The 14,666-nt window shown below is 52.2% G+C and overlaps 1 protein-coding gene across 3 annotated transcripts in view; it reads right to left on the reverse strand.

Moving 5' to 3' along the window:
• The window catches only part of RRP12 (ribosomal RNA processing 12 homolog), a 28,957-nt gene extending 14,617 nt beyond the window's left edge, over nucleotides 1-14,340 (reverse strand). Inside the window, exons 1-16 of one of the 3 annotated variants that reach the window (XM_068961300.1) lie at nucleotides 14,186-14,340; nucleotides 13,433-13,665; nucleotides 11,820-11,903; nucleotides 10,422-10,498; nucleotides 9,823-9,928; nucleotides 9,503-9,619; nucleotides 8,295-8,433; nucleotides 8,079-8,206; nucleotides 7,034-7,132; nucleotides 6,338-6,429; nucleotides 4,329-4,440; nucleotides 4,000-4,097; nucleotides 2,587-2,701; nucleotides 1,406-1,548; nucleotides 1,086-1,207; nucleotides 80-144 (exon numbers count right to left, since the gene is read on the reverse strand). In XM_068961300.1, the coding sequence (XP_068817401.1) occupies nucleotides 80-144; nucleotides 1,086-1,207; nucleotides 1,406-1,548; nucleotides 2,587-2,701; nucleotides 4,000-4,097; nucleotides 4,329-4,440; nucleotides 6,338-6,429; nucleotides 7,034-7,132; nucleotides 8,079-8,206; nucleotides 8,295-8,433; nucleotides 9,503-9,619; nucleotides 9,823-9,928; nucleotides 10,422-10,498; nucleotides 11,820-11,903; nucleotides 13,433-13,665; nucleotides 14,186-14,324 (1,869 nt within the window). In that variant the 5' untranslated portion in view covers nucleotides 14,325-14,340. The remainder of the gene's footprint in view (nucleotides 1-79; nucleotides 145-1,085; nucleotides 1,208-1,405; nucleotides 1,549-2,586; nucleotides 2,702-3,999; nucleotides 4,098-4,328; nucleotides 4,441-6,337; nucleotides 6,430-7,033; nucleotides 7,133-8,078; nucleotides 8,207-8,294; nucleotides 8,434-9,502; nucleotides 9,620-9,822; nucleotides 9,929-10,421; nucleotides 10,499-11,819; nucleotides 11,904-13,432; nucleotides 13,666-14,185) is intronic. The other 2 variants (XM_068961301.1, XM_068961302.1) reach the window with 2 other exon arrangements.
• Nucleotides 14,341-14,666: the final 326 nt, after the last annotated feature.

The following is a 14,666-nucleotide window of genomic DNA, read 5'->3' on the forward strand; positions in this document are numbered from 1 at the left end:
GAGGGGATGACTGAGGAAGGTGACACCCAGCAACCCTGTGCCCACCTGTCCTCCCCACGTCCCCCAGCGGACCCCTTACCTGCCACTGAAGCGTGTCATAGATCTTGGACTCCACTGTGCTGCCCGCCTGGGCCAGGTCCATTGCTAGAGTGACACAGGACACAGTCTGACCCTGGGCACACTCCGGGCCAACAGGCCTCATCTTTACCCAAACCAAAAGCCCACTGCTGAGGAAGGAATTTGGGTGATTCCTCCGCTCCATAGATGAAACACTTATTAAACAAACATCTCTTTGTCTGAAAAAACTAAAAAGGCCCGTGTGAAATAGAAAGCGGCGTCTGCCCACACTCCTTCCCTGCCCACCTTCCTCCTCTCTTGTTTTTGTCACATTTCTCCAAACACATGCACACTTTTAAACCACAGAAGGACTGGACCATCCATATACTGTTCTGAAACCTTGTTTCAGTAGACAATGAAGTTGGCAACATTTGTTGAATAACTTCTACAAGGCAGGCTGAGTACCGTGCGCTTTCGTGACTATTCAATTAATCCTCACACCATCGCGATTACTGTCCTCATTTCGCAGATGAGGCGCAGACCCAAGCGGGGAGGATAAACCTGTCTGACGTCACCAAACTGTGGAGTGGCTGAACTGAGATCTGAATATAATCTGTTCAGCTCACCAGGGACTACACAGGTCCATGCCCACATCGGGTTTTTCTTTCTTTACAGCGAGCACTCTGTGTCCCATGGGGGGCTTTGCCATGACTGACTTCACTGGAGCCCCACTGAGGGACGTGGGGGCTGTCAGGACTCGTACTGGGAATACACACGAGTACACACCACATGTGTACATTGGTGTGTACTCGTCTCCCTTGGTGGGAGAAGAGGCCCCTCTCTGCCTGTCTCAGGGCAGGGTCCTGTAACGGGGGAGCCTGGCCATGCCTCGGACCCCACTGACGATGGCGCTCTAGCACTGGCCAAGCAGCCACTTGGCCCGGGGAGGCTGCCGCACATCCTAAGGCTGAGATGCTGGAGCAGGAGCCCTTCCCGACCCCTCCAGCACTGCGGTGGGCCCATGGTACCTTTCCTCTTCAGGGTGGTGGCCAGAGGCAGGAAGTAAGCGGTAAAGAAACCAAGTCGCGTTTCCCGGACGTGGTCTCGGATGACAGGCAGCAGCCAGCTCCGGGGGAAATCCAGAGTCTCTCTGGGAGGAGTGGGGGATCGCCCGGTGAGAGAGAGGCGATGGCCTGGAGCCGAGGAGCAGCGCGGGCCCTGTTCCGCCCTCTCCTACGGACCAGCGCTGCACACAGAGCTGTCACCCCAGGGCGTGGACACCCTCCCAGGGGACAAGCCATGTGGCTCTCCTGGGGCTGGTATGGAAGCCAGGCAGGGCCGCACTTACTCAGAGCCATCGATTTCCAAAGGCACTGCCTCTAAAACCACCTCGGGGCCCATGCTGGCCACCGCAGCCCCCACCGCGCGGTCCAGAGCTGCCGTATGGGGGAAGTGGGGGGAGAGGCGCAGGTCACACAGCGACTGGAGGCACTAGAGAAGAGTCAAGGGACCAGAAGTGAGATGGGCATGCAGGGCAGGGAGCATGGCTGAGTCTGGGCCAAGAGGATGAGGTCAGGAGCGCGGGCCCAGGTTATGCTCCCTCGGAGGTCAAGGACCAACGACCAAAGTAACCTGTCCTTGACCCCTCCTCAATGCCTCAGGATTTTGTAAAAAATTCTGTATTTGTTAGTAACATGTAAAAATCAGGTGATTTCACATACAAATGTAGAGTTCCAATTTATCTAGAAAAATGTGAAAGTCTGGGAAGCGCAGACCCACACGGACTATTAGTAAATTAATACGTGCTGTGGAGTGGCTGCCCCCCGAGCTGCACCCTCTGGCTCTCCACAGCCCCCCAGAGCCCCACTGCGAGCCTCACTCCTTGGGGACCTCTCCTAGGGATCTGATTTGCCAACCTCATCTAGCAGCGCCCAGACCAGCCCTCTCAAGGCAGCCCCCGCCCTCCCAAGGTGGCTCCTTTCGTCCCACCAGCATCAAGGGGAGATAGGAGGGCCCCATGAGGCCTGGAGCCTCCACTGCTGAAGAGGGGTCTGCAGCCTGTCCTCAGGCCCCCACCTGCTGCTGGAGCTGAGGAGGACCTCTGGGTGATCCCTGAGGTTTCATGATCCCATGGTTTCCTCTGGGCCCTAGTAACCTCCTTGGGACTTAAGGCTGCTTAAAATGCTTTACTCACTTGTTATAGGAAATTTGAAGAATTAAAACATAACAGATAGAGGTGAGGAAGAATCATACTAATTCCCTGTGAGTTTTGAAACCATCACCTCCAGCCAAGACAAGCAAGCAGGCATTAGGGGTGGGGGTGGGGGGGTTCTGTCCCTCTTCTCGTTCCTTCCACGCTGGCCCAGTCACCTTCCTGGGGATACAGTACTGAGCTCCTGCTGTGGGCCCTTGGCGTGGGTGAAGGTGGGGTGGGAGTGTGGATAAGCGCAGACGTTAACAGAGACACATGCCCCTCCAAGAGGCCCTGGTCTAACAGCCCAGCGCCACCTCCTGCCCTGGCCCACTCACCTTCTTCATCACAGGATGGGCCTGTCTCCCACAGGCTTCGAAGAAGACACACAGCAGCTGCAGCACAGAGCTCCATGCTGCATGGAATCTGTACGTCAGGCCCTCCTCCACCGCCCTGCCAAGGGAGTGGGTAGTCAGGGTCACAAAAGTCCATGGCTGGCACCAGGAACGACTGACCACAGCGAGGGCAGGGCTCCAGGGAAGCCCAAGGGGGGAGAACTAGTATTTATCAAGTGCCCTCTGGGCTAAGAATCTCATTTATATAATCTTCACACTTCCAGAAAAGGCTGTGAGGTTATCTGTTCCATCCTCAGACGCTGGGAAAGATTGAGGGCAGGAGAAGGGGTTGACAGAGGATGAGATGGTTGGATGGCCTCACTGACATGAGTTTGAGCAAGCTCCGAGATAGTGAAGGACAGGGAAGCCTGGCATGCTGCAGTCCATGGGGTCACAAAGAGTCAGACACAACTTAGCGACTGAACAACAAGAACAAATGGGGAAACTGAGGCTCAGAGGGACTAAATACCCTTCACTGAGCCATGAAGTCACTGTCCCATGCTTTCTTGGTCTGACCAGAAGTAGGAAGCTGGGGTAGGAACAGGTGGTCTGGACAAGAGAGACGAAAGCCACAGCAGTGGGGGTGGGCAGGGCGCTAGCCCTTTCTGGCCTGTGCACACTGTGGTCAGTTCATCTCTCAAGGCTGAGCTTCAGAGGCTTTAGGCAAGAATGGCTAACAGGGATCAGTGTGGGGAAAGAGGTGAGTTGAGGGGTGGGGTGGGGGGGTAGAACAGCTCTACTCGGTCTTCCAGAAACTTCACTCCAGGTCTTCTCAAGGAACAGAGCCCAAAGCACACCCTAGAGCTGAGCAGACAGACCCAGAGGCGACACCAGCATCCGGGCCCCTTGGTGCTCCGAGGCTCCTCGTGGTGGCTGGGGGGGGCGAGGTGGCCACATCTGTGAATGGCCCCTCTCACAGTGGTGTAGAGGGCAGCCCAGCACGTGAGTGGCCTCTGCAGGCAGGCTGCCACTTGGCAGCTCAGCCTCCCCAAGCTGTAAACGGGGCCAGCACCTATCTCCTAGAACCACAGAGCTACCACTAGTTTCCATTTATTGGTGCTTACCTACACCGCAGGCACTATTCTGCGGACTTTACATTTAAGACCTCATCTATCCTCACCTCCGTTAGCCTGACGAGGACCCTGAGGTACTGAGAGGCGGAGGACGGGCCCCAAGCACACACTCACAAGCACAATGACACAACAGCACCTGGAATGTGACCAGCACGCACACGACAGCTGCTGCTCTGGCGGTGTGCGCAAGGCCCGCCACACTGACAAGAGGAATGCCTGTCACCACGAGGAGCTTTCGACAGGCGCACCTTACTCCCTCCTAACGCAGAGGCTGCATTCTCACCTGAACATCTTGGCAATGTACTGGGAAGGGCCTGAGGCCGAGGAGGTCACGGAGCCAATGTCGGCCATGTGGGGAGCGACACACCCTTTCAGGATCTCCTGCAAAAGAGAGGCCAGGGCCATCTGGGCCTAAGCCAGCCCCGCAGTGCCACGCCGTCTTCCCGGGTGACTGCTCCCTGAAGCTTCCAGGAAGTCTGCCTCCACTCTGAGAATCTCTTCCCCAGCACGCAGCCAGAGACCGTGGGCGAGCTCTGGGGGAGACAGGGCAGCAGGAGCCCCCCTCAGACTCTCTGCTCCCCTCGCTGAAGCTGGGGCTGGGGGCAGCGGTACCTGGAGGCACTGGGTGGCAGCTGTTACCACTGGCAAGTGCGGGGAGAGGAGGCAGGTCGTCGCAGTTCCAAAAAAGCGAGGGAGGTGGCCCAGCCCCAGATCCCGGTGCAGCCTGTCAAGACAAAAGGCTTCTGTGGTGCCCGGCCCGAGGCCTAGGGGACTCAGATGGCCCAGGTCTGACAGCAGCCACAGATCCAAGGGGCACCAAAAGGCCCTTCCGGTGGGCAACTGTACAGAGTGCCGTCAGGCAGGTAACAGCTACACGTGGTAACAGGTTCACACAGGTCTCCAGGGTACAAAAACCAAGAGCACGTCTACCTCCCCACACTGTCTCCCAGACTGACTCAGACGCACTTCCCTGGGGAAAATCAAAGCTAAGTTTCTCAAATACTCTTCCAGAAGATTTTATGCTCATACTAGCACACAAAATAATAATTGCCAACACTTATGGAACAATTATCACATGCCAAGTTCTGGTGTAACAACATTAATTCACTTAAACTTTGTAAAAAATAAAAACAACAACTGAGATTAAACCCTATCACAATTCCCATTTCAGAGCTGAGGAAACTGAGGCACAGAGACGTCAAATAACTTGTCCAAGGCCACCCAGCTAGTTGGGGGGGGAAGGGGGGGGAGGTCTAGATTCACACCCTGGTAGTTTGGCTCAAGAATGCAAACTATTACACATCTTGCTTTTTCTCAATATATCTTGGAGATCTCCCCATATCAGCATGCACCCATCTACCTCAGTCATTTCCAACATCTGCCTAGTATTCTACTGTTCGCACCTAAGCAGTACGCCCCTGGGACACATCCAGCTTGCTCCTAGGTGTTTCTGCCATAAGGTCACAAAGAGTTGGACATGACTGAAGCAACTTAGCACACATGGGAAAAAAAACATCCTACAATTATGGGAGTCCTCCTGCAGGATAAACCCCGAAAAGTGGAGAACAGAATGATCCAGCCACTTTCTGGCACCTCCAGCTAAAAAGCAGTTTGGTGCAGGAAAAGAACATGAGCCTGGCGGACCCAGCACTGCTCCCCCACAGCTGCGAGACACACTCACACACAGTGCTTCAGTTTCTGGCTTATGAAATGGGCTGAGGCCTTCCTCGTGGGGTGGTAAGATCAGCGAGATGAAACATGGATGCGGAGTACCCAGCACAGCCTTCTGAGGGCCAACCAGAAGCCTTCAGAGGAGAGAGGATGACATAGGGGTTGAACCGTCGGGGACTCGACCCTGGCTCCAGGCAAAATGCAATCACCAACTGACACTGTTTTATTCTCAGTCTTATTTGGGATAAGTGGAGCTATCCAGTGGCTACTACAAGAGTGAGTGTTTTGTGTGCATGCCAAGTCATTTTAGTCATGTTCAACTCTTTGCAACCTTATGGGCCAGGTTCATGGAATTCTCCAGGCAAGAATACTGGAGTGGGTTGCCATGCCCTCCTCCAGGGGGTCTTTCCAACCCAGGGATCAAACTCATGTCTCCTGCATTGGCAGGCCAGTTCTTTACCACTAGCACCACCTGGGAAGCCCGATAAGTGTTATGACAGAGACACAAAACAGAAACTGGGTTCGAAGGACTGAGAATCCCAGAGAAGGGGACCATTAACCCAGATGGGAAGTAGGGTGGAGCTGCAGAAAGGAGATGACACCCTCTGAGAAGTAGCCGACTGCACAGGGCGACAGCCGGGGGTGACAAGAACAGCTCTTGGGCTCCACCCTTCAGTGGGGAAGATGCTCTCAGAAGGCCTTGCTGCTCCTCACAGCTGATTGGTAATCGCTCCGGCAGGAGAGGCAACAGCCCTGGCTAACCCAGGCTGTGCTCCCCAGCCCTGCCTTCACGAACTCAAGAGCTGGTGCGCACACACTCAACACAGAACTGCCGCCACCCCCAGAAAAAGCTGAACCCTTCCAACTTCTAGCTCATGGCCCTCCTGTCTGCAATGCAGGGTGGGGAGCCTGGCTGGCGGCTGCAGGACCGCCGTCTACCATGACCTTACCTGACCAGGTTGATATGGGCTTTCTCCGTGACCTTCAGCCAGGCCAGCAGGGGCTGTAAATCATTCTCGCTGGGAACGTAGTCGTACAAGGCCTAGGCGAGGGACCAGGAACAAGCAGGTGACTGAGCAAAGTGTTTCAGCAGCAGCCCAGTGACAACACCCCTTCCTATCACTACACGACAGCCTGCACATGGGGCCCTAGAACTCTCAGCCCCCTTGGCCTTCCTTTCCCCAATCCATGAAGCCCTTCTGCTTCCGCTTCTAGGGGAGAACCGTCTTTAGGAGCAGTCGAGAATAACAGGTCACACGACCCTTTGTGAACCTGACAAAGACCAGAAAACTTCTCTGGAAAAATGCATGTGAGCACACACACACATTTCTACAATTTTTTGGAGGGGTTGGGGGGAGGGTTGTGCTCCCTTCCCCAAATCCACTTAGAGATCCCTGTTTGAGGTACCAGCTACCATGAGATCATGCTGAATGGGTTACTGTGTTAACTACCACAAGGTCAAGGGTCAGGGCCCCCGCCTGTGGACACTCATGTGGCTTTGGTGGATGGTCTCCTGGCTGTCTACCCGCCTCCTATGCCGGGACAGCCCAGTCTGGCCTATCCAACCTCACTCTGCAGACAAGTAACAGGGCTGCCCCCCAGCACAGCCATGTCCCCCGTTTCCCCATCCCTCCGTTAGGTCTCACTGTGATGATCTGGGCGTTGAGCTCTGCCGGCAGGGTACGCACACTGGGCTTGGCATGGAAGAGGCTGTGAAAGGCCTGCATGGCACAGGCTGTCACCAGCTGCAAAGGACGTGGAGGTTGGTGGGAAACCCACTGCGGAGGCCAAGGCAGCCCTGGGCTCCTCCACATCCCACTCCAGCTGGTGGGTTGCGGGGGAGACCTGGGCCCCCTGAATCTCAAACATGCCCCAGACGCCTAGATACTCAGACACAACTGTTGCTTTAGGAAGTCTTGGCAGCCACTGGGAAATTTTTTTAATGATTTAAACGACATCAGAGAAACGTGAACAAAATGTTTTTAAAATTATGGACTAAAAAAACAGGCTACAAATGGTTGGCATACTATAATTAAAACAGTATTTTTATGTGTTTGCTTATCTAAAAAGAAAATGTTTAAAAGAATACACAGCAAGCTGCCTGTACTATATATCTTAGGAAATGAGACTTGGCGGGAAAAAGAGACATCTATTTTTTACTTTATATACTTTGGAGGTTTTTTTTTCCTTTCTAAGCAACGATCATGTTATTCATATAATGAATATTTTAAAATATGTATGTGAACAAACACTGTATGAGAACATATAAAGATTAACAGAATTGTGCTAGGATAGCAGAATTGCAAGGCATCGCTTTTATGTGTCTTTAGAGTCTCATACTGATCTTACTAAATTACTATAAGCAAAAAAAGAAGGTGAGAGAGAGAAAAATATAACCATAAGCATGGGTAGGGCAGAGCTCAGGCAGGGGAGGACTGCTGCCTCACCAGTCCCACACAATTCCACGCCCCCGCCGAGCTCATCTCTCAGCTGAGGCTGACCCGTCTGCCCCACCCCAGGGATGAGATGTGTCCTCAGGTGTAGCCAAGAGCAGGGTCGGGGCCAGGAGGCCCCAACTCCCGCTTTGGGCCTGAACAGCGAGCTTCCCGAGTGCCAGCACACAGGCCTGGGGTCTGAAGCTCTGCCCGCCCCTGCCTTGGTGTACCCCCATGCACTGGGGCACGAGCTCACCACATGGTTCAAGGTCATGACCCGCAGGAGAGTCTCGCTGCAGCTCTTCACCAGGCCTTCTGGGAAGCAGGGCAGTAGGTCCTTCAGCAGGGTCAGCATATGCAGCATGGTGGTGGCCTCCTTGGAGCCTGGCAGACAGAGGGGCAGCTGAGACTCCAGCCCACTCTCTGCAGCTGGCCCCAGCCCCGCCCCACCCACTCCACCGCGCTGCCCCACCTCCGGACTTCTCGATCTCCTGGATGCAGAACTTGGCGGCAGAAATGGCAGCAGGGTGATGGGCAGGGGCCTTTTCACCAAACATGAACTCGCTGCCCTTGAGGATGGAGCACACCCCATGCTGGGCAGCCTTCCTGATCTGAGGGGCAAGAAAAGGGGACAGGGCCGGGTCAGCACTCAACCAGCAACGTGGGTGGTTGTCATGACCACCAGCAATGAGCAACAATCGCAGACCCATGCTAGGGGCATCCTTCGCGTGGACTCCCGGGCTGATAAGTAAGACAAACCTGGGTTTCAGTTTCTGCTCTTCTACTAACTCACCAACCAACCTTGAGCAAACCAAACTACTTAGTCTCTGAGCTTCAGTGTCTCATCTTTACAACACGGATTCCTCTCTTCATGCCATCATCCAACAATACAGAGTGCTAACCAGTTCAGCAGTGAACCAGCAACTCTTCAGGAGACAGGAAGTAAAGAAATGTATGCCAGAAGATAAAAGTACTTTGCAGACAATAAAACTGGGGCTGCTACTTTTTTATGCAATGATCAGGTAAGTGTCACTCCAGTGATGTGACGTTCCAGCAGAGACCTGAAGCAAGTGAGAGGACCGCCATGGGGAATCGCAGGGAAGGAGGCACGGGCCTGCCTGGGATCAGAGTGCTCAGCACCAGGAGTGATTCTTAGGACTGTTTTGACTGATACATGCCCCTCAGTTCTAAATTTCAGGAGGAAGCAACGTGGCCGAGCACCACTTACTGGGCGCTGGCTACAAGCCAGGACCTGGACCAGGTCTGAGGAAAACTCCCGAGTGTTGCCATGACCTTGCAGCAAAGTTGATTTTATTATCCCTCTTTACAGCTTAAAAAACCAAGACTCAGAGAGATTAGGTAACTTGTCCACGGTCCCAGCACAGTGAGTCAAATATTCAACTCAGTTCTGTGTGACTCCAAAGCCCCCTCCAGCCCCCTCTCCTTCCACTGTAATTAAATACATCACTGACCAGTGAGGCAGCAGAAATTCAAACAGGCCTGACTGTGACCATCCCTCCTGCAGGAGTGAGCAGACAGGGCTTCAGGCAGGAGCAGAAACTCCGGATGGGAGTCCAGCACTCAGGGTGACCTCCCCGGGCCACTCAGGAAGCCAGCACCAGCCAGCTTACTGGAATGGGAGCGGCCGCCTCCACCCACGCCAGGGTCCCACAGCCTCACCTTGGGCTTGGTGTGCACGGTGAAGCTCAACAGCCCGTGGTACACCTGCATGGTCACAGGGAAGCTCCAGGCCTCGAGGCTCTGCTTCCGCAGAAGGGTGGCCAGACAGGAGAGGACCTGGTAGAGAGGCAGAGACCCTCAGCTCCACCCGCTTCAGCCAGGTGGGAGACAGCCCGGGTTCTCAGGGACTCCGGAAAATGCCAAAGGGCTTTCTGAGCGTCCACAGAGTGCCTATACCCCTCCCAGGAAGCGTGCAAGCTTTAGCCAAATCAGGTGGGCTCTGGAAGATGGCAGGGGGACACCCAGACCCAGACACTGACCCATCGGAGGGCAGAGGTGGAGCCACTGATGGCCTGGGCTGACATGATATCCATGAAGGCTTTGGAGGTATCGGAGAACTTCTTAATGAGCACAGGACTGGGCACGCTGTGGGGGAGAGAACAGAGACACTGAGAAGCCCGGAGGGGTCTCCGAGGGCTGCTGGTCTGGAGGAGAAGCTGGACAGAGTCGGGCAGCGCGGGCCCCGTCACTCAGCTGGCTCCCCTGTCGTGACACCCAGTTCAGTGCGTTTCGACGGCCCCTGAGCTCCCCGCCTCCCTCATATTTTCCACCACTACCGACCCAATGGGCCCTTATAAGCTCCCCCGAGTCCTCTCCCCACGTGTCCCCTGGCTGCAGGTCCCCAGACAAGCGGGCCCAACATTCCACCTCATCCCTCCTGCCCCGCTGGCCGTGCAGGGCTGTCCCTCCCCAGCCACCCCAGTCACACTCTCCTGCTACCATCCCAGGCCACCCGGAGCCTGAGCCGGGAGACTGCCACTGGATGCTTAGCACCTCTTTGTTCTTTTTAATAAGTTCTGTGTTCCTCCCTCCCCCCCAGCCCCTCTCCCTTCTTCCGTCACGAGGAGCCAGGACTCACCGCTTGAGGACAAGGTTCAGCAGGTAAGCGACAGCAGCCAGAGACTCCGCGGACTCCACCGCTTCCATGGTTGTCATCTGACCAGGCCGCGGGGTGGGAATGCGGGAAGCACGTCACGCTGGGCAACTGGGGCACTGGGGCCCCGGGCACCCACGGGGATGGGTAGGACCAAGAACCCTGGTGTCAGAAGCTGAAATCCCAGCCCTGTCACTGCGACTCTGGACTAGCAACTTAACTTTTCTGTGACTCAGGTTTCCTCACTTGTAAAGCAGGGATAATTAAGTTGATATGAGGTTTAACTGAATTAATACACAGCACACTTAGAACACTGCCTGACATGTGACAAAAACCATTACATTGCTATTTAATTTACTTCATTATTCTAGAGCAGAGGTTAAAAAGCATTCTCTGCAAAGAGCAGCCAGATAATAAATATTTCAGGCTTTGCAGGCCACATGTGGTCTCTGCTGCATATTCTTCTTTGTGTGTTTTAACTACCTTATAAAAATGTAAAATCCATCCTTAGCCCTCAGGCTATACAAAAACAGGCCGTGGGTCACATGATGCCCATGGGCTATAGTTTGCCCCTTCTCCACAGTGGTGCTTTTCATACTTTCAAACCCTTAAAAATTATTGAGGATTTCCTCAAAGAGATTTTGTTTATGGAAATTATACCTATTGATATTTATCATATTAAAAATTAAAATGGAGACTTTTTTTTAAACATAAGAATATGCAAGCACAATTCCACGAGCTGTTAAAATGTCATCAGACATTACATAACTTCTGGAAAACTCTAAGGTATACTCATGACACAGAAAAAGGTAAATGATGCTCTAGTAGTACTATGGAAATAATTTTGAGCTAGCCAAGCCCCCAAAGGGCTTCCCCAGTTGGTCTGAGGTAAAGAATCTGCCTGCAATGCAGGAGATGTGGGTTCAATCCCTGAGTCAGGAAGATCCCCTGGAGAATGAAATGGCAACCCACTCCAGTATTCTTGCCTGGAGAATCCCATGGACAGAGGAGCCTGGCGGGCTACAGTCCATGGGGTCACAAAAGAATCGGACATGACCTAGAGATTAAACAACAGCAAATCCCCTGGAAAGGTGTTGGGAACCCCCAGGCTACACTCTAAAAACAATTTTACTAGAGAATTCCCTGGGTGTAACCCAGCTTTATCAACTAGGGAAAGAAAAAAAAGAGAGGACTGGATTTTGCTTTACAAGAATCACATAGGAAATCCCACCAACCTTACCAAGCCCTTTGAGAATAACTGAAGCCCTTTTACCTGTTCAAGGCTGTCTCTCTCCAGCCCTGCACTCAGGGGTCCCTGTCTTGTCTCTACAGCCTGAAGAACCTGCCACCCCAAACGCACACGGGAAAGCTGCACTCACTCACCAGCGCAGCGAAGTACTCAGTCTCACTCTCCTTCCCACCCTGGGAGCGAATCACCTCTGTGACAGCAGCCAGGACAGCGCAGATCTGCACGCAAGGGAGAAGCCACCTGTGACATCTATTTCCCATCAAATCCCACCCCAGGGCAGCCTCTTCTCCTTCCTCCGTCACAAGTTAATCTCCTGACAAAGCCCAGAGCAGACAAGATGAACCCCACTGAGCCAGGGGAACACATCACAGGGCCCAGCAAACTGGAAGACATACACATTTGCCCCAAAACCCACCTCTACCCCTACCCCTTACAGAAATACCCGAACAAATGTGCAAACATTTGTGCACAAGTGTGTTCACTGCAGCAACCAATTGGAACAATAAAGCAGCCATCAACAGGGGATTAATAACGTAGTATCATATAATAATGACAGATTTGAATACTATGTAACTACTGAAAAGAATGATGACCAACTATATAGAAGAACTTAGAAATGCTGATCAATGGGGAAAAAGTTGCAAAATAGTGTATATAAAATATAATGATGCTTCAGTAAACCTAGACAAAGTCTGGGTAAAAAAGTCTAGAATAGTATTAATAACTTGATAAGAGGCTGCTGAGAACTTGAGATCTGGCTAGGATGACTGAGAAACTGCATCTTTAAACATCTGAATTATTTATATTTAAAAACAAATACTTTAGCAAATACTTATGGAGAAACAGATTTAGAACTACTTGGGTATAAGAATCTACTTTTGCAACTGTAAGTTTCATGAACTTTAAATACTAATCAAGTACTGCCCATGAAAATTTAGCATCCAAATGGAGATGTCAGACCAGATTCTGAAAACTCAGTACAATAAGTATAATGCAAAAATACCTCACTTTTAAAAATATTGATTATAAGTTGAAATGACAATATTTGGAGTATACCAGGTTACATGAGAGATATATAATTAAGGTTACTTTCACCTGCATCTTTTTTTTAACTTTTATTTAACATAGCTACTAGAGAACTTAAAATCCTGTGTGTGGCTCACATTACATTTCTGTTGGACAGCACCAGTCTAGAAAAGTACAGTGACTTGTCAACAGTAACTACCACAAAGAAGTCAAGCTGGGAGGCCAACTTCCATATTTTTTTCTACTCATCTCACTTTGTTACCATTTATAGTTTTGACACTTCTCATCTAAACAATGAAAAAATACAAAATATATATAATTTAAAATTATAAACAAAAAAAGTAACATTTAGGTCCTATTAGATAAAACGTTTTCTAACCACTGTTATTCAGTATTAATTTATTTAACAAATGTTTTCTGAAAACATTCTATATAAAAAGGCCTGTGTTAGGTATAGTTGAAGAGAAAAAAACGTTTGCAAAATATTTTTTGGACGTTTGGAAATTGTCTGGAAAATACACTGAGGAACTTTACACTTGAAATGAGAAGATACTCTTAGGAAAAGCAGAGTGGAACCTGCCCTAGGAGATTCAATAGGTCAGGGACACAGAGGGTAGGAAGGGTGACCATCACCCAGAGATTCCACCTTTTGTCACCAGACAGCAGTCAGTTCTGTCCCCCCCTCCAACTAGCCTCAGGCTGTCCTGAGCATCCCCCCTACCTCCTTGTGGGCAGCGGAGTTGGACTCCCAGAAGCGCTGCACTTTGCTGAAGGTGACGTTTGTGCAGTCAGACAGGCCGCTCAGGAAGGTGCCAGAAGACTTCTCGGTGAAAGCCGGCGTCACCTCTTCTTCTTCCATGGCCGTCTCAGGGGCTTCGCTTTTGCCCAGGCGCAGGGACCCCGACTGCAGTTCATTATGCAGCTTCACCGCATCAACTGTCAAGTCGCTCTTTCCTGAGAACCAGCGAGAAACAGTAAGGCCCCCACCTCTACTCGAAACTCCTTGGCCAAGAACACAAGAACCATCCCTAGGAAACAAACCGACAGAGTCTGGGCTCCTAATCTGAGAGGCTAAATTCTGAACGCAGTCCGCCTCAGCAGCCCACAGTACTTATCAGACCCAGAAAGGGAACCCTCCAGCTAACGGTTTCGCTTGTGTGAGTCGGCTGGGGGCTGCAGTGAGGGGCCTGGGAAAGAGAAGAGGGTGAGAGCGCTCTGTGAAGAGCCAGATTAATCACAGGCATGATTACAGACGCAGACACTCGTGGTACCCGAGCCAAGTTATCTCCCTCCTGTGAACTCAGTTTCTGCATCTGTTAAATGGGGAGGGTGGGCCCTTACAGCAGCTTCGAGATTGGACATTTTAAGAGACGAAGCGTCTGGTGCCTGGGCCCCAGAGCAGCTTAGATTCATCGAGACTCAGGCCGACCCAGAACCCCGCCGCCCGGCTGCGCCTGGGTCGCGACCCTGCTACCTGAAGGCCGGCTGAAGAAGCGGCTGCGGGCGGCCTGCCGGTGGCGGCAGATGACCGGGTTGCTGTCGCTGCTGTGGCCTTTCTTCCAGCGTTTCAACTTGGCCGAGACCCCGGAGGGCAACTTCCCCGAGCGACCCATGCCTAGTAGGCAGGGAGAGAGTTTAAAGGACTGGGTTCGGGGAACTAAAATACACGCAGGACACACGTGGGTTCGCAGCCGCTCCACTTCCTGTTCCTCTGGCGTAACTTCCTTATTCGCTTCCGTTTCCATGGCAAAAGAATCAACATCCGGTTTCACGTAGTCTCCAGGCTCTAGACGGTTGAAGGAGAGGCTGGAGGGAGACTCCATTCCTAGGAAGGAAGCTCTGGTGGTAGAGTGTAGCTGGGGCTCTTACTCCACGGCTACTGCTTCTTGGCCACAGGAGTGAACCTTATTAAACTGGAATTCCTTTGCAGGTTAAAACACAAACGTATATTTATA

This window comes from Capricornis sumatraensis, chromosome 23 (genome assembly GCF_032405125.1).
Source record: "Capricornis sumatraensis isolate serow.1 chromosome 23, serow.2, whole genome shotgun sequence".
Taxonomy (NCBI): Eukaryota; Metazoa; Chordata; class Mammalia; order Artiodactyla; family Bovidae; genus Capricornis; species Capricornis sumatraensis.